Below are 24,452 nucleotides of genomic sequence, written 5' to 3'. Positions count from 1 at the left end.
GAGGCCGTGGATGAAGATGATTTTACAGTAGGTGGAGGAGGCGGGGACAGCGGCACAAAGTTTAAGCTTCAAAACGACGTTTCAGAAATTGCGGGTGACGTCAAGTGTGCGGCGTCCAATCGTTACACGGTCTGTGGTGTCAAGACGACAAGAAAACTCAATTCCCAGAGTTACACGTGGGCCTTTAAATAACTTTCCTCAGATCAGAAGAGTTTGACGTATTTCAGCACAACACAGATGCACCTTTAATGCAAACATACACAGTTCAAAGTCCGCTGTCATCGTGTGTGTGTGTGTGTGTTGTATGTTTACTGTGTGTGTGTTGTGTGTGTCTTATGCTTTACAGACGCGCAGAAGTGTGGACAGTGATGCAACGTGTTACGTAAAAATGAGTGAAAACTTCATCATTAAAAAACTGCACGTACAAGAACACCACCCACACACCACCACACACACACGCCACACACAACACGCACACACACACAAACACACACACACACACGCTTTCACAGCAAACTAAATAAATGAGTCTCAGAGTTAAATATTACGGTGCGTTACTGTAGCACAACGCAACTTTACATGTCATTGTTTGGTAGTTTTTGTTACCATAAAACCTACAGACATTTTGAAAATATGGAATAAAACACCAACCGTACACATGAAATCAACAGTACTGACATCCTTTCCATCCGTAACATTAGATAAAGTTATCCGTATTTATTACGGTAAAGTTCTGTCAACCACAGCTGCCAGTTTGTTTTTCCCCACCAACCTTAAACATGAAATGTCTGACGATTTTAACAGTGAAAAACTGTAAAAAGTTAAATATCACGGTGCTTTACTCTAAAATGAACAGTCTCTATTATAAAATGCAACTTTATTCTATTTTTACTCCCTTAAAATGTAAATAAAAGAAGACACAGTCATGTTTTACGGTATTTTCCTGTCCTGGCTCTGCAGTTTTTCACGTTAACATCTACAGACATTTCACGTTGAAGGCCGGTGGATGAAGATGATTTTACAGTAGGTGGAGGAGGCGGCGGACAGCGGCACAAAGTTTAAGCTTCAAAACGACGTTTCAGAAAGTTGCGGGTGACGTCACGTGTGCGGCGTCCAATCGTTACACGGCCTGTGGTGTCAGACGACCAAGAAAACTCAATTTCCCAGAGTTCACAGTGAGGCCTTTAAATAACTTTCCTCAGAGATCAGAAGAGTTTGACGTATTTCAGCACAACACAGATGCACTTTAATGCAAACATACACAAGTTCAACGTCAGCTGTCATCGTGTGTGTGTGTGTGTGTTGTATGTTTACGTGTGTGTGTGTGTGTGTGTCTTATGCTTTTACAGACGCGCAGAAGCGTGACAGTGATGCAACGTTGTTACGTAAAAATGAAGTGAAAACTTCATCATTAAAAAACTGCAACGATACAAGAACACACACACACACACGCACACACACACACACACATACACACACGCACACACATACACACACACACACACACACGCTTTCACAGCAAACTAAATAAATGAGTCTCTCAGAGCTTCAGGCTGACGAGATGAAAACACAAACAGCTGTCCAGCTCGGATAAAAGAGGATAGTGTGTGTGTGTGTGTGTGTGTGTGTGTGTGTGTGCACGTGCAGTTGTGTGTTGAGTTAATCCCTGACAAAAGCTTGCAGACAGACAGAGACAGACACACAGACAGACAGACAGACAGGAGTGTGTGTTGTGTGTGATCTGGGGTGAGACGATTGCTTCAGGGTTTGTGTGTTCTCTAAATCACTCTCACACACACACACACACACACACACACACACTGTAGGGACACCGTGGTGTCTGTCTCTGTCTCGACTCCTCGTGAACTCTTCTGTTCATGTCATGACACATCTGACGGAGTCGTGGGTGGAGCGACGTCTGATGCTGTGAAGTCACGCAGACGTTGATGATCGCCAAAAAACTGAGACCTGAACAGGAAGAACGAGAAAAAGATGCAGCGAGGCCTTAAGCTGTGTGTGTGTGTGTGTGTGTGTGTGTGTGGTCACACAGCTGGTGGCAGATGTTTCTTCATTTCAGTTGTTGGACATTCAAAGACACCTCGTCTGAGTTTCTGCAGCTTTTCAGCAGCAGCGATCGGCCTGATAACAGTGAAACACAAAACTCTGCTTCTGTCCTCAAACGGCTTCTCTCATCTTAAAGAAGCATCCACCCACCAGCTGCTGGTTCTGAAAAATACAGCAGCAACTATTTCACTGATTCTGGTGAAACTGGATCATATTTTATGGAGGAAATGTTTTCTGGTTTTCCCTCTGATGTCCTCCGGCTGCTCCGCCTCAACTCTCTGTGATTTACAGAGTTTATGATGGACAGTGAAGTAACCTGCTGACAGCTGTAGCTGCTGTTAGCTGCTGTTAGCTCAGTCTGTTAGCTGCTGTTAGCTACTGTTAGCTCAGTTTGTTAGCTGCCGTTAGCTCATGTTAGCTCAGTTTGTTAACTGCCGTTAGCTCATGTTAGCTCAGTTTGTTAGCTGCTGTTAGCTCAGTTTGTTAGCTGCTGTTAGCTCAGTTTGTTAGCTGCTGTTAGCCACTGTTAGCTCAGTCTGTTAGCTTATGTTAGCTCAGTCTGTTAGCTGGGGAGTGTTAGTGTTTGTACCACAGGAGGTTTGGACCACCTAGAAGAAGAAGAGAGCTGGTGTTGTGCCAGAACCGGAGCTGGGCGGGTATGTAAAGGGGCTCTAATGGCAGAGGAGAAGAGACGTTGATGGAGGAAGCCAAAAGGAGAGTGAGCGAGCAAGAAGAGTAAATCTGGGATGCGACGTTGCTATATTAACATGTCTGTTTATCCTCAGGGGAACATGAAAATCTGCTCCAGGTTTCATGCCAACTCATCCAGCAGAGACATTTAACGTTAAACCAAAAACTGGTGGTGCTAGAAGAAACATCACCAGAGTCATTAGGATTTATCTCCAGGGGACCATGAATGTCTCGGACATCCTCTCACCATGACCCTTCCATCATTAACCTTTTATAATCAGAGCACTGAAGCCCGAGTAACAAAGTCACTTATCTCGTGATTTATAGAGCTTGTCAGATACATTATTTATTTAGATGGGTTTTTTTTGTTTTTACCCCAAGGCAGAATGTGTCTAAAATCCACATCCTCTATAAAATCCACCAACACTGACAACTGAGTAAGAGACTCGGGTCATAAATAATGAAGCAGGAACAGCTTGTAGGCCCAGAGCTGCTGTTCAGCCACGTCAACCCGCATTAAGACAGGAACCGATGAGGCTAACGAGGACGGAAGATAATCCTACATGCCGAAAATGAGAGCGCAACGAGAGCATTGAAGGCGTCTTAACATGACGATGTGGTTTCAAAGCTCGTAAAAAAAGGAAACTTCCTTCCTGTTGAAGCGTCTCTTGAGAAAGACATTGAATCCTTTGGCAGCTCCGGGGTCTTTGCTGTGCAATCACTGCTTCTGTTGAGGTGCCACACTGAAGGAACGTGTCAAAGAACAAGGAGGAGGACGACGGCTACGAGATCAGGATCTGAAGTTGATGAAAACCGTGGATCTATAAGAAGACCTGGATCTCGACTTCACCGTCTTGTGTCCAGTGAACATCCGTAAAACAATTCACAGGACACCTCAGACTACAATCTACAATCTCCTGGAGGATCCTGAGATGTTCCCAGGCTAGATGATGGGCTATGAAGTCCATCTGGAGGGAACTGAGGGAGGATGTGGTACCAGGGCTGTTTCTACGAGCGACCAAAGTGAGAGTTGTGTCCGTATTCACAAATATGTTCTCAGAGGGTGTTGGACTTTGCCCGTGATATTCATGGACGGGATCTCAAGGTGCAGCCTGGACGAGGGAACTTCAGGATTGCATCCCTGCCTTTGGTTGACTTCACCGGACCGTCTGTTGACTAGAAGAATGAGATCTTGGACACAAGCTGCTGAAATGAGCTTCCTCACCCGCCGTGTGGCCGGGCTCAGCCTTAGCGATAGGGTGAGGAACTCGGACATCCGGTGGGAGCTCGGAGTAGAGCCGCTGCTTCTTTTGGAGGATGCCTCCTGGGCGCCTTTCTTTGAAAGGAGACCCCGGAACAGACCCAGAACTTTAGAGGGACTATAGAGTCCATCTAGTCTGGAGGAGCTAAAATGCTGCTTAACCTGCCGCCACCACGACCCAACCCTGATTAAGAGGAAGAAGATGGATGGACAAACAAAGTAGATTTGGGATACAAAGAATACTTTCCATGTCAAACGTCCTGTCATGGAAGCTGAGACGTGTTTGCTGAGGTCATACATGTTCAGCTCTCATTGAAACACACTGTACGTTACCCATAACATGCAGGTTTGTACTCGCTGCGTATCGTCAGTGTTGCCAACTTGTGAATTAATTTCTCTTTAGCTGGAGGCAAATGACTGCCAGTGGCAGAACTGTGTTTAATTAATGCAGCGGCGACATGACAGCGACGAGCTTTTCCAGACGGCGCGGTGACGCAGGATTCAAGTGATGGTTTGACAATCAATAGTTTGTCAGTCTGGCGTGTGACGCCTCATACCTACACAAAGTCTGCCATGTCACAAGTTTGTTTTACATTTGTCTGTCTGGTATGACTGTTCTGCCTGGAGACATCGAGATACATCAAGACGAAGTGTGAAGTTTGACATTTGAACATGGGGACTCATGGAGACTGACTCACTTCTGGAGCCAGCCTCAAGTGGACGTTAGAGGAACTGCAGTTTTTGAGTCTTCTGCATTGGCTCCATGGAGGTTTTGCTGCTGGGAAACTTTCAGTCGTGCAGCTTTAAATGCGCCCGACCGTCCACGTCATCGAATCCAGCACAGTGAAAACGCCCCGTCAGATTTACTCATTACCCAGAGAGCGAGATGGATGGACTGAGATCAAAATAAGAGAGAGAGGGAGTGAAGGAGTGTGAGAGCAGATGACAAACAAGAGGAACGAGGCGCTGTGATTTATAGAGGGGAGGTGGAGGGAGTCGGGCTCTTGACGTTTATGAACTTGACGAGCCGGTTCTGTTCTTTTTCTCATCTCCGTTTTTATCCCGTCACTTCAATCATCTCCGTTCCTGCACTCGTCTGCCAGTCAATTAAAGCAAAAACACACCAGCAGGGAGGGCGGAGAGAGGGATGATCAATATTTCATCAGACAGACAGAGCGGCGGTGCCGACATGAGACAAACACAAACAGCTAAACAAAGAACATCTGTTCCACATCTGTGTGGAGACAAACGACGAGGTTCGAAGATTCTGACTTGTATCAGATTTATAAGCTGCTGGTTCCTTGATGTTTGTGATTTTAAGAGTTGCTGAGTCAGTAGTCGTGACTTGACTGGTGTTCTTGTACTTGAGTAAGAGTCGAGCTAACCACAGAGGAATGAAACACCGATGATGTGACACGTCTCTAAACTTTGGTTTCTAATGACTTATTGATATGTAGCCGGAGGTTCTCGCAGCCAGCCTCAAGTGGACGACAAGAGGAACTGCAGTTTTCGCTTCCCAACCACAGAGGCATCAGGTAACGTTAAGCTGTGGTTGTGTCAACAAACCGGCCTGTGATGAGTCAACTAACTCAATGTGATTTAACTCTCCTCGCTCGACATTCACACAAAATGTCAACCGAGGACTCACCGACTCACGGTGAGGGCGGATGGTCAGAGGTGGAGGGGGGGGGATGAAGCGTCTGTGCATCATCTGTTGGAAAAACAAGAGATTAAAGACAAAGAAGCATATTGGAAAACTGGCATCGAACATCAGAAGGGTTTATCTTGTGCTGTCCTGAAATCGTTGCCGTCGCAGAGGAAGCACGCTCGGCTATTTCAGTCATTCGTTTTTCCAGCTGGGCAGTGCCGGGTCAGACCGTGTGGAACAGAAGGCTTCAGTGTCAGGCTAATCTAATCCTGCAGGATGAATGAGACGACTACAACATGTACATGCTAGAAGAAGAAGAAGAGGAGGTTTACAGCCCCGAGGCATGGAGCCAGTGTCGTGCCAGAACAGGAGCTTGACAAGACATAAGTTAGTATCATGGACTCTGATCCTCTGGCTCTTTCCGTGGGATTTGTCGTTTTATTTGTTTCGTGCGTGACTCGGCTCATTCGAGTTGTTTCTTGTCGTATTTGTTTGAGCCTGCACGTGGTTATCAGAGCTCGTGTCACTAATGTGCTCGTAAAGCTGCCACAGCAGCCGGTCCCCTCGCCTTTCTGAATAATAAATGCTGTTGTTACGTAATTAGCTGCCAAAAAAATCAACCCTGACCCCTGTGTGTGATGAGGACCCACCCACCCAGCCAGCCAGTAAGTGGGTGGGCCTGGTTTGTTGTCTGTTTTACACACCACAGTTTCAAAGTAAAAACCACAATTTAAAATCAGCTTCTGTTCGTCCTTTGCATCCAACGATATCCACTTTCAATCAGCTTCCTCACTGAGCTCATGTTATGCTGTGGCATGAACACAAATCTATACAGAATGAAGGCTTCAGTGTTCCCACTCGTCTGGGAAAAGGTGTTCTGTGTTGTGGTGAATGTGACCGTGACACAGGCAGGTCTGTTTGTCTTTGACAGCAGTGAGGAACGTGAGGTCAAGGCAGCTCCAGGCCGTGCTGTGTTGACTCCTGGTTTATGTTTAATCCAGAGTTTACATTGCTGCGCTGGGTGGAGTTCACGATCGCCGTACCTGCAGGAACGACCTCACCCACCTGATAAACACGACTGGAGCGATGCTGATTGTACGACTGACTCTGAAGCAACATCATGCAGAAATCTTGTTGTGATTTGTCGGCACGGTGTGGTAAATACGGACAGATGTACTCGAGTATTTGTTCTGATTACATTACTTATGATGAGAAACTAGTGAGTCAACAACTTTGCTAACAGCCAACAAGGTCACCAACACAAGACACAACAGCCCTCTTCACTCTGTTCTCCTCTGCCATTACGTCCATAGAGGACAACTTGCCCAGCTCCTGTTCTGGCATGACACCGTCTCTGTTATTTTAAGGTAGAAAAGTCACACAGTGTTGTTTCAACACTTCTTTTGTCAACTGAGGTTACTTAAACATGATTGGCAGTACAGTCGTCCCTCGCTATATCGTGGTTCACTTTTCGCGGACTTGCTGTTTCGTGGATTTTTTTTGTGTAATTTTGCATGCTTTTTTTTTTACAGCGTACAGTATGAACGTGCATTGTGTTCTGTGTCCTGATTGGCTAAGGGAGAACTGTACAAAATGTGTGTAAAAAGGAGTATAAAAGTGTGTGGTTAGGGGTTTTACGGCCTTAAAACATGTAGAATAATTGTAAAACTCACTTCGTGGATTTCGTTTATTGCGACTTATTTTTAGAACGTATCCCCCGCAATAAACGAGGGACCACTGTACATCTGAATTACTGTACAGTTCACTGGGTTAAGAGCACAGGAAATGGACGACCAATCAGGAGGTCACGTCACAATCATCACACACATTCATTTAACTGAGCTGATTAACTTTAGTTACCTTTCTGATAATGAACATTATATAACATATTATAAATCAAATCAAATCAGATTTTATTTGTACAGTCCAAAGTCACAAAGTCCATTTTCCTCTGAGGCTTTACAATCTGTACAGGGAGTGACACCCTCTGTCCTTAGACCCTCGGTTCCAGTGAGGAAAAACTTGCCCACAAAAACCTTTAACAGGGAAAAAAGGTGGAAGAAACCTCAGGAAGAGCCACAGAGGAGGGATCCCTCTCCCAGGACGGACAGACGTGCAACAGATGTCACGTGTACAGAACAAATCAACACAAACATATTGTACAATTACGAGAGAGAGAGTTTTCAGTAAAGGGAGATGTGACTGCATCTTCAACCAATACCGTGCCTGACCAGGCATAACACGAATAAAACATACTTATGAAGATTGTATTTAATTCCTGCCAGTAGATGCTCCGAAATCTTACACACTGGAACTAAACTAACTTCATATTTACGACCCAGACATCAGTCTGAACATTTCAGCGTATTTTAAACATGTTGCATATCTGGTTCTGGTTCAGTGTTTCAGATGCAGCTCTGGTTTCCGCTGAACTAAACAGACATCCAGTATTTATCACATGGTGGCTGACACAAAGCGCCGTGAGTGATTTTACAGATGATGCTAACCAGAGCAAACGACGAGGCCGCACATCTGGAGAGAGAAAGAGCAGACGACACGCCGAGCGCCGAGCAGGATGCTCGCTCCGACTCCGGCCTCATCGTCGTCACTAACAGATGAATAGATGGAAACAGATGCTGCCTTTTGTTTTCCTGTCTGTCGCTTCCTATTACCTCTGCAGTGTGTGTGTGTGTGTGTTCATTGTGTGTGTGTGAAGCATTTTAACTTTCCTTTTCTGCTCTCGTCAGCAGAGCTGGAAATATTGATGTGTGCGAGAGCGAACGACGTTTTCCAGTTCCCATTTTCTGCTCTCGAGTTAATCAGCTCAGCTAAGTGATAATTAATTAACCCAGTGACTGTACAGTAATTCAAATGTCCTGCCAATCATGTTTCAGTGACGTCAACAGACAAAAGATAGTGTTGAAGCAACGTTGTGTGACTTTTCTACCATAAAATAATAGAGACAGTGTCGTGCCAGAACAGGAGCTGGTCAAGCGGGCAATGTAAACAGGGTCAGCAGCTTCTACAGACATAATGGCAGAGGAGAAAAGAGTGAAGAGGACGCTGACGGAGGAAGCTAAGAAGAGAAAAGGAGAGAGTGAGCGAGCAAGAAGCCGCCGGACAAGAGTAAATGTGGGACTGACTTTTAGTGGTTGGTGAGAGCTTGGTGAAATAAAAGGCTGAAAGACAGACGCCGAGCTGGGCTGACTGCTGCTGGACTAGGCAGTGATATCAGCTGCTGCTGGGTCTGCATAAGTAATGTAATCAGAACAAATACTCGAGTACAGCTGAACATATTTACCACAGAGGGATTACACTCTGAAACTGGAGGCAACAAATCATAAAAATACTGATTTCTACACAATGTTCTGCAGCTCTTTAGTTGTTTTAAGAGTCGGAGGTTAGGACTTCCTCCTCCACACATTGTGCAGCTGGAGAGCTGAAGAAAGAAATTCACCGTAAAGCTTCACAGAGCTGCAGGTTCATCACTAACTTTAGTTAATCACTAGTTTGACAGTTTTCTGATGTTTACATGCAGCGAGAATAAGAATTCATCCAAAGCTGGAGCTTCATGTTCAACACTGCCAGGTTAGTCCATCCACTGTGCTGCAGGGATATCAGGTTCAGAGAGACTCTCCTCCACTTTCCCCTCCAATGAAGGAATGTGATTGTAGATTAGCTCGACAGGGAGGCAATCATTAACCTCCGCTTCCTCTGCAGCGATGGATTTCAAACTCTCAATTCCTGAAAGTGACAAATTTTTAAGTTTATTCAGATTCATTTTTACAGTTTCAAGTCTTGTTTTTAAGACTCACACATGTTTTGTTTTAATTAATGAAACTTTTAACCTGCAACTGGATCAAAAGTGGCAACAACAGGATGTTTTTCACAGTTCAAACTTTCAAAGTTAGACTTAAATCTAAAGGATCCCTTCCTCATCTGTCTTTTTCTTGATGCTCTCCTCAGAGTTTCAGTCCGACGTCGCATCAGCCTCCAGATGTTGGACCGACTAATTTCAAAGAATTTTGTGTGGATGCCTCTCAGTCCTCAAGTGTTTATGAAAAAACTGCTTTCGGGCTCACGGTGGTGATGTCTGTAACAAAAACATGACCTCACTTCCTCCATGTATATATGAAAACTACTCTCTGAGACATGCAAACAGACAGACGTGAACAGGAACAAGGACGTCAGCTCCACAGCGGAGGTAATAACACGCCTCGTGCCTCGTATCCGTCAGCTCCCGGGACGTCCCAAACAGCAATTTTCTGGATTCTTCATGTGAAACATCACGAGGGGACAAAACATTTCTCATGACGACAAATCCTGTTGGAAGACGCATCAGGAACAGCAACAGGAGATAAACCCTCGTTAATCATTAAGCCTCGGCGAAATGCTACAAATAGTCAGTCAGGTGTGCAGAAATAAATATTTTATCGGACTTCAGGGAAACGTTGAATGTTTGACTGAAATAGATGCAGCTTCCTGTAAAGCCACAGACTTTTCCAGACAGTGCAACAAATCCAAATCTCTAATCAGGTTAAAGCCTGAGAGTCGATTTCATAAGCTGACGCACCAAAAGCGTGCAGGCTAACTGAGCAGAGGTATGTGGCCCTCCACATCTCTGGCCTGGTTTGTGCAGTTTGTCTTTGATCCTGAACTACCAGGTCAAACCATTACGAGGTCAGAGGGTCCGCTTGGTACATTCCTCAGCTTTTAATAGGTCACTACGGACTGAAACAAAGAGAGAGAGAGAGAATTAATTACAGCAAATGTTCTCTCTGTTCTCTTCTTGTGTTCACCTGTATTTTCCCCCGTTAACAACCTTTAGTCTCGCTGAGCCCACACCCTCCATCCATCCACCGCAAATCCAGTTAACCGTGTTTTCTCTCTCGGCGTGACAGATTAATGTCGGCACTAAATCAAGCTCTGCTGCCACGACGCTCAGCACGGAGACACCTGGACCTCCAGGTGATAAAGAAACAAGAGTACAGGAAGGCACACGCATGGAGTCGTCTCGTCTTAGTGACGGCGAAGACGTGTCGCGTACGCAAAGAAAGAAAACTCGTGACTCTGCCGGTCGCCGCGTGACGATAACCCACCGTGACACCACAAAGTGTCATTTGTCGACCTCGGTTCTCGTGCTGATTACAATAGAACGTGTTAATTAGTGACCTTTAACCTTTGGACAGAGCCAGGATAACACGGGCTTCATGATAAGCTTCATATTTGAGCCTACAGACACGAGAGTGGTGTCGATCTTCTGATCTAAGTTCAGGCATCAATTCAGCCAATTCAATCTTCTCAGTAAAATGTGGTTAAGTTTCCATTTAAAAAAAAGGAATTTAAACAGAATAAACTGTTAATTTTACAGTAAAATGCCGTAATATTCCTAGATAGGGCATCATGGTTCCCCCCTTTTTAGTTTTTCTTTTTGTTACATACTCTACACGGGTCACTCCCTGTTATTTGAAGCTGTCTATTTCTATTGTAGAGTAATGGAGTATATGCAGTACTCTTGTTTTTACCTATGTTGTTTTGTTTTTCCTTGAAAAAAGGCAAATAAAGAGTTTAAAAACAAAAACAAAAAAAAAACGCCGTAATATTTCAATGTTTGACAGTTTATCATTGTGAAATCCACAGACATTTTAAATATGGAACAGAACACCAACCTTTAACGTGAAATCAACAGTAACAATATCCTTCCACCGCAATATTAGAAAAGGTTATACCGTATTATTACGGTAAAATTCTGGCAACCACAGCTTTGTTACCATAAAAACAACTTTACTCTTGGCTTCAGTTACTTTTTTAAGGTGGACTGTCATAGATGGGACTGAAGCCTCACCAACTCCTCGATAATGTGATTTAACTTCGATATTTAAACATCTGAACAATATTTATTCTTATCTGAGATCATAACAGCTCTGAGATGACTGACATTAAACATTTGGGGTCAGTTAAAATTTAATAAACAGACTGTGAGAACTGTGAGACATGAGAACATCAGCTCCAGATAATTACATGATACGAGTGTGGTTTTGGAAGCACGGTGAAAAAGTCATTATACAGGAACGAACACACACACGCACACACACACACACACACACACACACACACACATACAAAACAAATAACAATCCACCATTAAGAATATCAGAGTTTTATTAGTGCCAACTGTGTCAGACAATAAAAACATGGTTAAGCTTTTATGGCTCAACTAGAAAAACAAACAGCAGTGCAGTGCTAAGTAGTATCAAAATCCATGCGTGTGCGTGCACGCAGTCATACAGCATATTAAAAACATGAGCAGCACAGAGATACTCTGTGTTCACTAAGCTTAAAATCTGGTCTGGATTCATGAAGATCTATAAAAACGAACTGTTGATGTAAACATTTAGTGCGCTCGTCACTTCACTCGCTCCGTCCTGATCCTCCTTTTTCGTCGGCGTCAGATCAGCTTCGACTCTCTGCTGTTCCTGAACGGGACGCTGGTCTGATGTCTGGAAGACAACTCCCTGAGAGACAAAGACAGACAGACAGACAGACAGAGAGACAGACAGACAGATAGACAGACACAGGAACTCGTGGTTAGTCGCTTCATATTTGACCTCAGAATCAGCAGCTGGACGAAAACAAACCGACTTCTTCTGATTCTTTGAGTACCAAACTTTTCTGTCTGTTGTTCCCCGTTGGTGGAACGTCCTACCAGCTCCTACCAGATCAGGGGCGTCCCTCTCTACCTTCACAAACCTCCTGAAGACCTCCAGCTCTTCAGAGAGGACCTCCTCTACAACACTACCAACAACTTTCCCTCCTCTGCAACATATTTTGAGTTGGTTCCATTTAAAATTGGTTCTCGATGCCTCGAGGCTCCAGATGAATCAGTTCAGCAACAACAAAGACTGATACGATCTGATTGCTGCACTCGACTCGACTGCATGAACTGGGTCATTCCTGTGATTTCCCCTTTTCTGGTGTCAGTTCATACCGCTGGGGTTCGTTGAGTTATTGGTTGTGGTTTCCTGTATTTGTTTCAGATGATTTCCTTATTTCTAACCGCACAGTTCCTCTGAAACCGGACCAAGATTTTCATTCTCAGGAGCTCCGATGACATTTAGCCAAATCTTCCCCAAAAAAAAACGACCAACGTAGTGAAATATTCTCAACGGACCACAAACATCTGTGAACACACCCTGAAGATATCTAACTAGTTTCATCACTGTGAAAGTTTGTGGATGCTGTTTTCCTACAGTGTAAAAAACAACAACTTGTTTTTAACGGTTAAAAAACTGTCAGCTCTGGTTTTACAGTGATAAACATTTTACTGTTGATTTCACATTTAAGGTTGGCGTTGGCGTTTTATTGGACTAACTGACAAACGATGACTGTAAAATATGCCATGAACTATGACTGTGTTTATTTATACGACATTTCCAGGAGATTTACACAGATTAAAGGATTATTTCACTATATTTAAACACTAATGGCATATTTTACGGTCTTTTACTGTCATTGTGTGTCAGTTAGTGGAATAAAACGTCAACCTTAACCGTCAAATCAACACTATTAACATCCTTTTACCGTAATATTAGAAAAGGTTTTACTGTATTTATTACGGTACAATTCTAGAAACCGTAAAAACAAGTTGTTGTTTTGTTTTTTTACAGTGAAGGAAAACAGCAAAGCACACGAACATTTGGGTGAAAACAGACGATGAAGTTTGTTCCAGTCTTCTTACGTCTTTCCGTTTCAGCTCATAAGAGACGTCCACGATAATTAATTAAAGTTTTATTCGTGAAGTGTGTGTGTGTGTGTGTGTGTGTGTGTTTGAACTCAGAGTGACCTTATCTTCACCGTCAGAGCCGCTTTACTCTGCTCCATCGAACACTTACAGCCCGGTGTGACACAAACACCACTTCTGTTCTCTGGGATTAAATCGTCTGAGGTCTGAGGCTGTGTGACGGAGCACATGTGTCTGAAACAGAGAGGTGGTGTCGAGTCCAGTCGGTGATCAGCCTGAGCAGGTTAGCTATGGTGGCTTTAGCTGCATGTGGTTGGAGACAGAAGACATTGAGCTGTGACCGGCCTTCAGTCTGCTCTATGGAGGTGGTTCAATTGTAAGAACTGATGCTATGGTGACGGTGCTCCTCGACACCGGCCCCCACGCTTTACAAACCATCACCGCTAAGCAGCACAAGCCGGCGAGGTGGGCCCCACGCTATTCAGTCCAAAGAATTAAAAACGACCTCCAATGATCCTGTTTTCACCCAGACGTCCACCCAAAGAAAGTGAGGTGAACCTTTAATAATGGATATCCTCTGAGGACCCAGAATGGTGACAACATATGGCTCCAACTAAAAAAACCAACACGGAGCAGTTGGAGATAAAGACGCCGCGTACCACCCACACACACACACACACACACACACACACACACACACACACAGGTTCACGTATTGGTGTATGGATGCTATCACATCCACCACGCTCACGTTACCCCGAGCTAATGCAGACAGAGAGCACTTAACTGTAAAACAACACTGGCTGTAATCTGACATGAAGAAGACCGACACCGCAAACATGTCACACTCACGGTTAGAACAGAAGAAGACGGGAACAAGAAGAAAGTTCCACGTCCAACGACCCAAGGAAGTCAACGCACCTGACTGCTGTGTCGTGAGTAAGCAGTGTTAATTCGGTCAGACGAGATGAAATATGTTCGTCCACGAGCCTTTTTCCCTCAACTAAGACGAGACGATGACGAGACGACACAATGTTCTAAAAACACTGACGAAAAAATGTGCCTATGTGTGTTTTTGTTGACGAAAATGTCACGCAAGAACAAAAACGTCCTCCTTGTTTTATCTAGAAAGTCCAGTCCTGCTGTCGTGTGTTTGTGCCAGCACTTCTTTTACTGTAGCGACGTCACGGCCTCACGTTTGAATCCTCTGGCTGCTCTCGAACCTGTGGCTGGAAACAAACAGCACACAGGAGAAACACGGCGTACGGACAGACAGCGCGATCATGCTCGGACGTGTGGACCCATTCCATTATTTAGAAGCAGAGGAAAATGCCTCGTTTTGACAGATGGGAATATGTGCTGGGAAAAATAAAAATACCACCAGCCTAAAAAAGCAAATTAACCTCAGCCACCCAAATATTAAGGTCAGCTAACTGCTCTGGCACGCATCTGAATGCATTGGTAAGCCACTCAGTAAGGTATAGGGGTGTTATCGATGCATGTATTCGTATTGAACAGTTCTTGTACGGGGCGTTTTGGTGTGCATCATCATGTTAGTATTAGATATATAACAAACTAACCCATTCAAGTGACTGGAAGCAAAGACTCAAATGTTTTGACTGAATTTTGAGACTTTTAGTCGACTAAAATATGACGAACAAAAATGATTTGTGAAAGACTAAAAGACTCAGAATGAACTCTGACACAAGACTAAATTGAAAAATGGGTGACAACATTAGCACTGTGAGTAACAGCTGGAAGCAGAAGGACATTTGGACATGGGGACTTATGGAGACTGACTCTCCAGGAGTTAAACTTCTTGGCACTTCCACGCCGGCTTCATTTCAGCCACAGATGTTGCTGCTTGATCTATTTGCTGAGGTTGTGCTCAGCGTTGCAGGGTTCACTACCCACAGCATGCAACACATAAAGAGAGGCACTCCCAGAAAGAGTCAGCTCGAAGATATCATTCACCAATTGTTCATATCTGCTGGGCATCTGTTAAAAACATCCCCCAAAGCTGAGACCTCGAGAAAACAATGAAGGTGATATCATTCCCGTCTTATCAGAGGAGCTCTCCTGACATGCCGAGGCCTGACGGATCGAGTCCTACGACCGACACTGGCCTCACATTTGTCAGCGAGGTAGAGCTCGTTACGTAAAACTGCTGAGTTAATAACGGTTTCCAGGCATGAGCAGCGACAATGGAGCTGCTGAAACATTTAGGCTGGGTGTCGAGTTGGGACCACGGCTACAATTTACAAAGTCTACTGTGGACCTGGTACAGTTCTGGGAACGTGTCCGCCAGCTGAAGTGAGCTCAGGTTGCTTCTGTTTCTCAGAGGCTGTTTGCACACACACATATACATTACATACATGCATGCATACACACTTATAGATATAAATACGACAAGTGTGGGTGCAAACAATCCTAAACAAAGACAGTAATTATGACCTCTCTGCTCCAGCAGACGTACAGCATGAATAATTTAAATTCAATTACACTGTGAGGAAGGAGAGAAGGAAACTGGAGAGAGACGCACCGAGATGTGCTGCACCGGTAAAAACCATTTCCTTTGCAGTGACACAGCAAGTCACACCAGCTGGGCTCAGTTACTCAGCTCTTTCCACCTTAACTAGGTTCTTAGCACAGAGATGCATCAGTGACACCGGACACCGGTGGCCAATTCACCTCCGAGGAACAATGTGCAACTGTGGAGTGGTACGATCGACTGAAAGCCTGACCAAGACTGTAACGGACTCATTGGTGGGTTTCTCTTTGAGAATGTTTAACACGTTTATACCAAGTGACAGGCGCCAGGTTGGCTGGTTGGCTTTTGACACAAGTTATCACAATGAATCTTGAACATAAACTTAATCTTACGACAAACTATCCAACAGTTGTTGAGACAATTCACTCTTAGACCTCAAAGTTACCTTCATGCCGGCGACAGACGAAGGGTTAAGTCATGAGGAAGCACTGTCTGGGTATTTTGACATGATTTAGTAGTTGTTGAGAATATTTCAAGCCCAGAACAAAATCAACTGAGCAGCCACAGAATCAGTTACGTATACGTTTGTCACAAGTGGAACCACACATCCAGCTCAATGAATGAATCATCAGTAATGAATTATCTACAAGTTTTATTTAGGTAATCTGACTGCATTCATTGGAAAGGTTCTTTATATATCAACACTCTCGTTAGGGATATTTTAGACTAATACTCGACTTGAACTTACCTTTCATAGAGTCATATGTGAATGTACCACGGTTACATAAAATCAGAAGATGGACCTGGAAACTGACTTTATCTCAGCAACTGTCAAAGAAGTGTCACAACAAATGACAAATGAGATGAGGGCTGAGCCCAAACATCCTCTGTGAGAGGAGGAAGGAGGTCCGACAGGTAAACCGTGAAGGACGTCTGGTTGGTTTGACGTGTATCTGGCTTTTCTCGGACAACAAACTGAGGCTGTATCTTTTTGTTCTGGCCTGTGTTCTTTTTAATTTAACCCGTGTACGTTAATTTAACAACTCAGTGACGAACTCTGGCTTTCACCGACGGAGACAATGGACGAGTCATTCACCACCGACCTTTACAGCCCCAACTCCCTCATCCTGTCCCCAGCAGGTGTTCGCATTAAGACACAGCAGATATCAGATACAATCTTAGATGCGGGCTATAGGAAGTGTTGGGAGGTTACTAAAGACTTTAAGCGTGACAGTTTATTTAAAACAAGTGGAAATGTAGATCAGGGTAGGCAGAGTTAGTGGATATCTGGAAGTGCTTCCACTTTTAACAGGATCTCTATGATGGTAGTTTTAGAACATCTCCAGTGTCACACCTCAAGGCCACAGATGAAATCCTATACGTCATGTTTGTAATAAGATATAGACATCACAAGAAAGTTTTTACTTTTACCTTCCCTACTTCTGCCACACCTGGAGTCACAGGGCAGGCTTAAATAAACACAAGAAGATGGGGGCATTCATTTCTGTCTTTTCCCGTTTCCCTCTCTTTATAAACTCAACAAATTTTTGTTATTCTACAGAGTAAAAATAAAGATGTAGAAGAATTTCTCTTTGCTGTTCAACTCTGTCACTGCCACATACACAAATCACCAAATCAGGAACAAGTTCTACAAGTTCTACGAGTACTATAAAAATCTAGACTCCACATTTGTTGATTCCTTTCTACCGTTCTCTTCCATCCCAGTTTGGACAATTTAATGTGCCTTTCTTGAAAAACAGAGTTGACATCCAAATGTATTTTCTTACACTTTTTGCACGTAGTGCTTCAATTATAGGAAAGATGTCACAACAGGTGGCATTCTTGCTGTGAATGAGTTTCAACAATCAACTTGATCAATCAACATCTTGAAGTAGGTTCAGGTAGATCCTGATGCAGCATTGACGAGCAGGACCAAGAATCCAAATCTTGCCCTCGCTGTGATTGGGTTTTTTGACCAATCAAACTTTTTAAAAAGTCCAACACATTACGTGTCCTTCCAAAGAGGTGAGACTCAGGACCGTTGTGACTGCGAGGAAATCTCTCCCACCATCTTCCTCATACCAGAACATAAACAAAGACTGGTTTGGGTGATGTGGTGATCAAAGAGGTGAGAATTGGATTACCTCTGAGAGGCTACGCGGCAGGGCTGTCGAGTGATGTCAGTTGGGATTTGTTCCAACCAAACTCTGACTCACGTTAGTGAGTCTGCAGAAAGTAATGACAAGCTTCAAACCAACACTTGCCGATGAAATCATCCCCACGGGGAATGTACGGCAGTGTTGTAGTCAAGACCACCTAAACCAAGACCGAGTCAAGACCAAGACCAGACGGTATAACATCCAACATTCCCCAAATGTTGGCGAATGTTGGATCGTGCCACACGTGTTTGCCCTTTAACTACAGACTGTAGAACAGTTTCTTAGTTATGAAACTGTGGCGGGACAAACTAGACATTATTAGGAGATTAATGGGAAACAATGGTGACAACTGACTACAGTTGTGGTCTTGAAATAAAATCCAGTGTCCGAGACAAGACCAAATAAAAATGCAGTTGATTTTGAGACTGAGACCTTTAAAAGATGGTCCTGAGACAAGTCTCGAGACCAAGATCAATCTCGAGTACTACACCATTGCTGTACAGTTATTTATGAGCCAGAATCAAAGGTTCAAGAGTTTTGCCATTGAGCCTTTGACAGTTAACGTGAAGAATACACGGCGTCCGACATACGGAGACGTGTGATCTAAGTTACTAAGCGGATTCTATTTGAATTATTTTTCCTGCACCGTGACCTTTTAGCAAACTCTCTGGAGTATGACAGCTTTGTAATTCACTGCACATACTAAGAAATATGAGTGTGTGACAAAAAACATCCTTGAATCTTTCTCTTTGCATCAGGGAATTATAAACCGTATTGTTATTTTATCCCGGCATTATTCCCGTTATACTTTTAACCTTGCAAACCTTTTCTCTGACAGTCATTAACTCTGACCTTTTCCATTCACTGCCATGACGAGCATTGAAAACAACCCTTTCATTAAGACTGTAGATAAGCAACACTTATGGCACGTCTTAGAGAAATCTCAACATCTATCTTTTTTCTATTAGACCTGACAGTTCTCTTTGTTACAGTGGAAGAAAAACAATGAGCGCACCACGTGGAACAATTTATTTTAAATCCATTCAATTCATCACTTCCCTTCACTGCAGGCATTCGGGTGGTGGTGGTGGTGGTGGTGGTGGTGGTGGGGGTGCTTTCCATTCAGCTCTTAGAAAAACAGCAAGGTGTGGTCCATTCATAGTTCACTCGCTTGTACATTTATACCTGTTGGCTTTTGTTCACCTTTGTAGATAAACAGCAAGGCGTGGGCCAGAGCTGACATTCACCTGTGCTGCAGCTCTGCCTGGAGGCTGACCCTGTTCCTGTGTCGGACTTAACCTTGGAACAATGTTGATGCATGTACAAGGGTTACCATAATTATGTGATGAGGATAATAAGGGTTTTCCCTGACGCTTGAATTAAAGTAGGAAGTCAGCTTTAAACTTTAATGAGCTGAAGACGTAATGCACTGTAAAAAGAGGTTACCTCAGTGTTGGGCTGATAAATGGACATCCAGACTACAAACTGTAGTTGACGTAGAGTTACAAAAAGCTTTCCATGGGAATTTACAGGAATAAACTGGGAATTTCCAAAATTGAAAGTCGGCCTTTTAACAGGGAACTTAAATATAGTTGTTGGAAAATATATTTTAGCATCATCTTGACTAAAACAACCAGATTTCCTGCAGGTCCACTTGAATATCTGCTGTTCCTCAGTCACATGCACATAGCACACTGCTTACAGCAGGGCTGCTGAGGCCACGCCCCCTACCTGCACAGGTGATCTCTGTACCTGGACCACACTTTAGAGCCCAGAGCATACAGAGACTGTTGAAGACACATGTGAGCTGGTGGACTACATAATATTGTTTAATAAAAGAATTCAAACTTGATAAAGTTCTACTTACAAATAAATCTGTTGACATGTTTTTTAATTGTTTTATTTTGCATGTTTAGATTCATGTTTGGATATGATGCAGTTTGTTTCAATTACCCACAATTTGCAGTTAATTCCCATAAATTCCCACGGAGTTTCCCATTTGGATTATTTACCAAATACCCCAGCTTAAATTCCCATGGAAAGTTACGGGAAACTTTCCGTCCCTTTGCAACCCTGAGTTGACATATATGTTGTGACTTCATTCAGTGTCTACAGCCTAATTTAACTGTATATAACCTTTATTTTTAGCTATCTGTATATATTATATTTTATTTTATTATTGTATTATGTATTCTATTTGATCTAGATATTTTTACACTTGTTTTGCCATTATGCATTTTTAATGGGTTTTATTTCTTATTTTTATTCTGTTGTATTTTAGATTAGTTTCATGTGCTTTGTTTATAATGGGTCGGGGTGTCGGGGTTTTATTGTGTGAAGCACTTTGTGTTACATGTTTTGTATGCAAATACAGTTTGATTGATTTTTTTTTTTGTAGTTCTATTTCTTATTTATATAAACATTTTATGTATGTTATATATGTTCATATAGTTTTCTTAGCAGGTTTAATGTAAATGCAGATTTAACTTTAATGTGTGTTTACCGTAGTGTAAGTTCATTTTAATGTGCCGTGTCTCTGTTCAATAAAGTATCTATGTGCAGAAACTAAAAGGTGAATGACTTCAGAAGTTTAAACTGTTAGTTCCTCGCTGCGTTTGTATCTTTCTGTCAAAGCTTTGGGGCTTAGCGTCGACACTTTCTTTAAAAAAGTAGAATGTGTGTGTTCTTTGAGGCTCGAGGCTCAGTCTTTGATCAAACAAACACCCCGGTGTGGGATATCAGTGTGAGACTCTTTTCTTTTTTTCTTCCCACTTGTGTGTGACCTGAAGAATGTTATCATTCACATGGGTAAAGCACGCTGCACCAAACAACAGCCGGGCATCGCTGGGAAATCTGGAGTGATGTCATGAATGATTAAGACGGGAGCGGTGTCGAGTGTCCGGAGAACAAACGCGCATATCTGCAGAAATCAGCTGGAATCTGACAAAAAATAAAATTAAAATAGGGCATAGATGATGCAGACGGTCATTATCTTTATTATCGGTGACACTTCTTGGCAGCTGAGAGTGACATGATTACCGCTTACAAGCAAGTTGAGACCAGACGTAAGCAAGTTTTCAGAAAGTTCATCATGAGGCAGATTACGCAACATGTTTCAAGAACAGGGTGGAACAAAAATCAGCGTTTTAATCTAATTAAACTGAGGTCCGAAACAATTATACTGTAACTTCGTTAAAACACAATTAGAATTATAAATACCGGATTTTCCGGACTACTTTTTCCCCACGCTTTGAACCGTGCGGCTTATACAAAGATGCGGCTTCTCTATTGATTTTTCTTCAGCCGCCACGGGACGCTCTAACAGGAAGTGCAATAACAAGATGACAGGGGAAGTCAGTGCAAAGAAGAACACGCTAGTTTTTATTTAGCACATGCAACACAACACGCACGACGAATTATTTTCACCCCCTCATCATGGAAAACACACAAGAAGTTCGTATGATGCAGCTTTTAAGTTGAAGTCCATCGATCTGGCTATCTAGGAAGGAAACAGAGCTGCTGCACATAAGCTTGGCGTTAATGAATCCACGGTGAGACGTTGGGACGGCAGCGGCAACAATCAGTTCAGGTATATAAACAAACATTTACGGTACAAAATCTTTCTGTGTATCCGGTAAATATCTAATTTCTCAACCTGGATATCGGCGGCTTATATTCAGGTGCGCTCTATAGTCCCGAAAATATTGTGCAATCTAACTTCTGATGAGGCCTCAATGCAGAGCGACTTATAATCATGTTAGTGCAGCACTGTACTGTGGTCCCTTGTATCGCGGGGGATACGTTCTAAAAATAGCCCGCAATAAACGAAATCCGCGAAGTAAGTTTTACAATTATTATACATGTTTTAAGGCCGTAAAACCCCTAACCACACACTTTTATACACCTTTTTACACGCATTTTGTACAGTACTACTCTACTCTCTCCCTTAAACAGAGCAGTGCGTTTCTCCTTAGCCAATTTAGGACGCAGAAAACAATGCGCGTTCATACTGTACAGTACGCTGTAAAAAAAAAAAAAAGCATGTAAAATTACACTGAAAAAAATCTGCGAAACAGCAAGACTGCGAAAAGTGAACCGCGTTATAGCGAGGGATACTGTGCTGGGACAGTTGTAGAGAGGGGACAGATGTGTCATGTCCAGCTGTTGGTAGTGTTGTAGAAGAGGTCCTCTCTGAAGAGCTGGAGGTCTTCAGGAGGTTTGAAGGTAGAGAGGGACGCCCCTGATCTGTAGGAACTGGTAGGACGTTCCACCAACGGGGAACAACAGACGAGAAAAGTTTAGACTGTCCTGAGCGTACAGGAGGAGGTAACATCTGTCTGTATGAGGACAGAAGGAGCTCTGGTCTTTATTTGACTTCACTCTTACAGTAGGAGCGTACTGTATGTTGGTATTTATTCATCCGTGTTTGTGTAGCTGCATTATTTGGAGCAGAGACGTATGGAGATTATATAACGGTTAAACGAGTGTGCAGTAAACAGTAATTGAAGTCACGTTTGATTTGTTTGTGGTCGTCAGGGGAATGAAGGTGTCACCTGGCTGGTCTGAGCAGCAAACACTGCAGTGAGGCCTCCACTGTCCCTTTGTTTCTTTAAATAGGATGAGCTGTGTGTGTGTGTGTTTGATCACTGATCCGTCCTGTATCCTCACTACCCGGTTACATAACACCACTACACCTGCATCTTAACAATTCCCATAACAATGGCAGAGGTGGTGTGTGTGTGTGTGTGTGTGTTTGCAGTACATCCATGCATGAGCTTCAGTTCACCCGGTTGATTTTGAATTTTTCACGCATGTGGCCATAACCTGGATTTATCTGAAGCATGCATGACTCAAAGGACACACACACACACATGCTAAGGTCACACCAGGGCATAAAATAAACACATGTTTGTGTTGTTTGTCTCTGATGTTAGTATGGACGTTGATGTTTAAGTGTGCATAAGTACATAAAACATGTGTACACAGACATTTCCCCCGGGGAGAGGAGATGAGGTGAGTACAGGACGGGACAGCGGCTCCCACACTGCTGAACATACAGACAACAACACCAGAGGATCAGGTGACAAGCTGCCGCCAACACACACACACACACACACACACACACACACACACACACACACCTAAACACACACTCGCTCATGCAGTATGCGCAGACGGGAATCGTGTTTTTTGTCTCTTTCACTGTCTCACACATGCATCATTACGCTTAGACCCGCCCAGAGTCAGTATGAGATGTTACACCAAGCAGATACACTGCAGGGGTCACATATGTTCTGCTGCTGCTGCTGACACGGGGAAAGCTGAACAGCAGCCAGCGAGTCCAGCAGCAGTCAGCCCAGAACCAGAACCAGAACCTCCAGCAGCAGCTGATATCACTGCCTAGTCCAGCAGCAGTCAGCCCAGCTCGGCGTCTGTCTTTCAGCCTTTTATTTCACCAAGCTCTCACCAACCACTAAAAGTCAGTCCCACATTTACTCTTGTCCGGCGGCTTCTTGCTCGCTCACTCTCTCCTTTTCTCTTCTTAGCTTCCTCCGTCAGCGTCCTCTTCACTCTCTTCTCCTCTGCCATTATGTCCGTAGAGGCTGCTGACCACCTCCTCTTCTTCCTGGTGGTCCAACTGTTCTGAGCTCATAATCCAGGAAGCCCAGCTAACAAACTGAGCTAACATGAGCTAACAGCAGCTAACAAACTGGGCTAACATTAACTAACAGCAGCTAACAAACTGTGCTAACATTAACTAACAGCAGCTAACAAACTGTGCTAACATGAGCTAACAGCAGCTAACAAACTGAGCTAACAGCAGCTAACAAACTGAGCTGACAGCAGCTAACAGACTGAGCTAACATTATCTAACAGCAGCTAACAAATTGAGCTAAGAGCAGCTACAGTTGACAGCAGTTTACTTCACTGTCCATCGGGAATACGCCAACATCCTCTTCGGTCTCCTCTCCTCTGCCATTATGTCCATAGACGTTGCTGAACCTGTGTTACATTGCCCACTTGCTCAGCTCCTGTTCTGGCACGACACTGACTACTTGCCCCAGGCCTGTAAATCTTCTTCTTCTTCTTCTTCTTCTTCTTCTTCTTCTTCTTCCTCCTCCTCCTCCACTCCCCTTTCACTCTGAGCACAGTCTGGACATCCTGGCTAACAAACTGAGCTAACATGAGCTAACAGCAGCTGCAGCTGGCAGCAGTTTACTTCACTGTCCATCAGGAAACATCTACAGTACTTAACCTTGCAGCCAGGTGACGTAACACAAAAGGTAACCGACGTAAAACAAACACTCCTTGAACAATTCCCAAACATACAAGCTGTCATGTCACGTAATAAGAAAGATTAAAAAGAAATCTTTTGGAAAGTCATAGATGAATCGATT

General features: G+C 43.6%; 2 protein-coding genes across 3 annotated transcripts in view; both read right to left on the bottom strand.

Moving 5' to 3' along the window:
- The window catches only part of herc56.1 (HECT and RLD domain containing E3 ubiquitin protein ligase 56.1), an 820,440-nt gene that overhangs the window by 190,633 nt on the left and 605,355 nt on the right, over positions 1-24,452 (bottom strand). The gene's annotated exons all lie outside the window — the stretch shown is intronic.
- si:ch211-266k8.4 (TBC1 domain family member 12) overlaps positions 11,808-24,452 on the bottom strand; it is a 56,961-nt gene continuing 44,316 nt past the window's right edge. For both annotated transcript variants that reach the window (XM_027272349.1, XM_027272348.1), the window contains one exon: positions 11,808-12,178. In XM_027272349.1, the coding sequence (XP_027128150.1) occupies positions 12,112-12,178 (67 nt within the window). In that variant the 3' untranslated portion in view covers positions 11,808-12,111. The remainder of the gene's footprint in view (positions 12,179-24,452) is intronic.

Source organism: Larimichthys crocea, chromosome XX (assembly GCF_000972845.2).
Source record: "Larimichthys crocea isolate SSNF chromosome XX, L_crocea_2.0, whole genome shotgun sequence".
Classification (NCBI taxonomy): Eukaryota; Metazoa; Chordata; class Actinopteri; family Sciaenidae; genus Larimichthys; species Larimichthys crocea.
The sequence above is the reverse complement of the archived record's forward strand: the minus strand, read 5'-3'. Positions and strand labels throughout refer to the sequence as shown.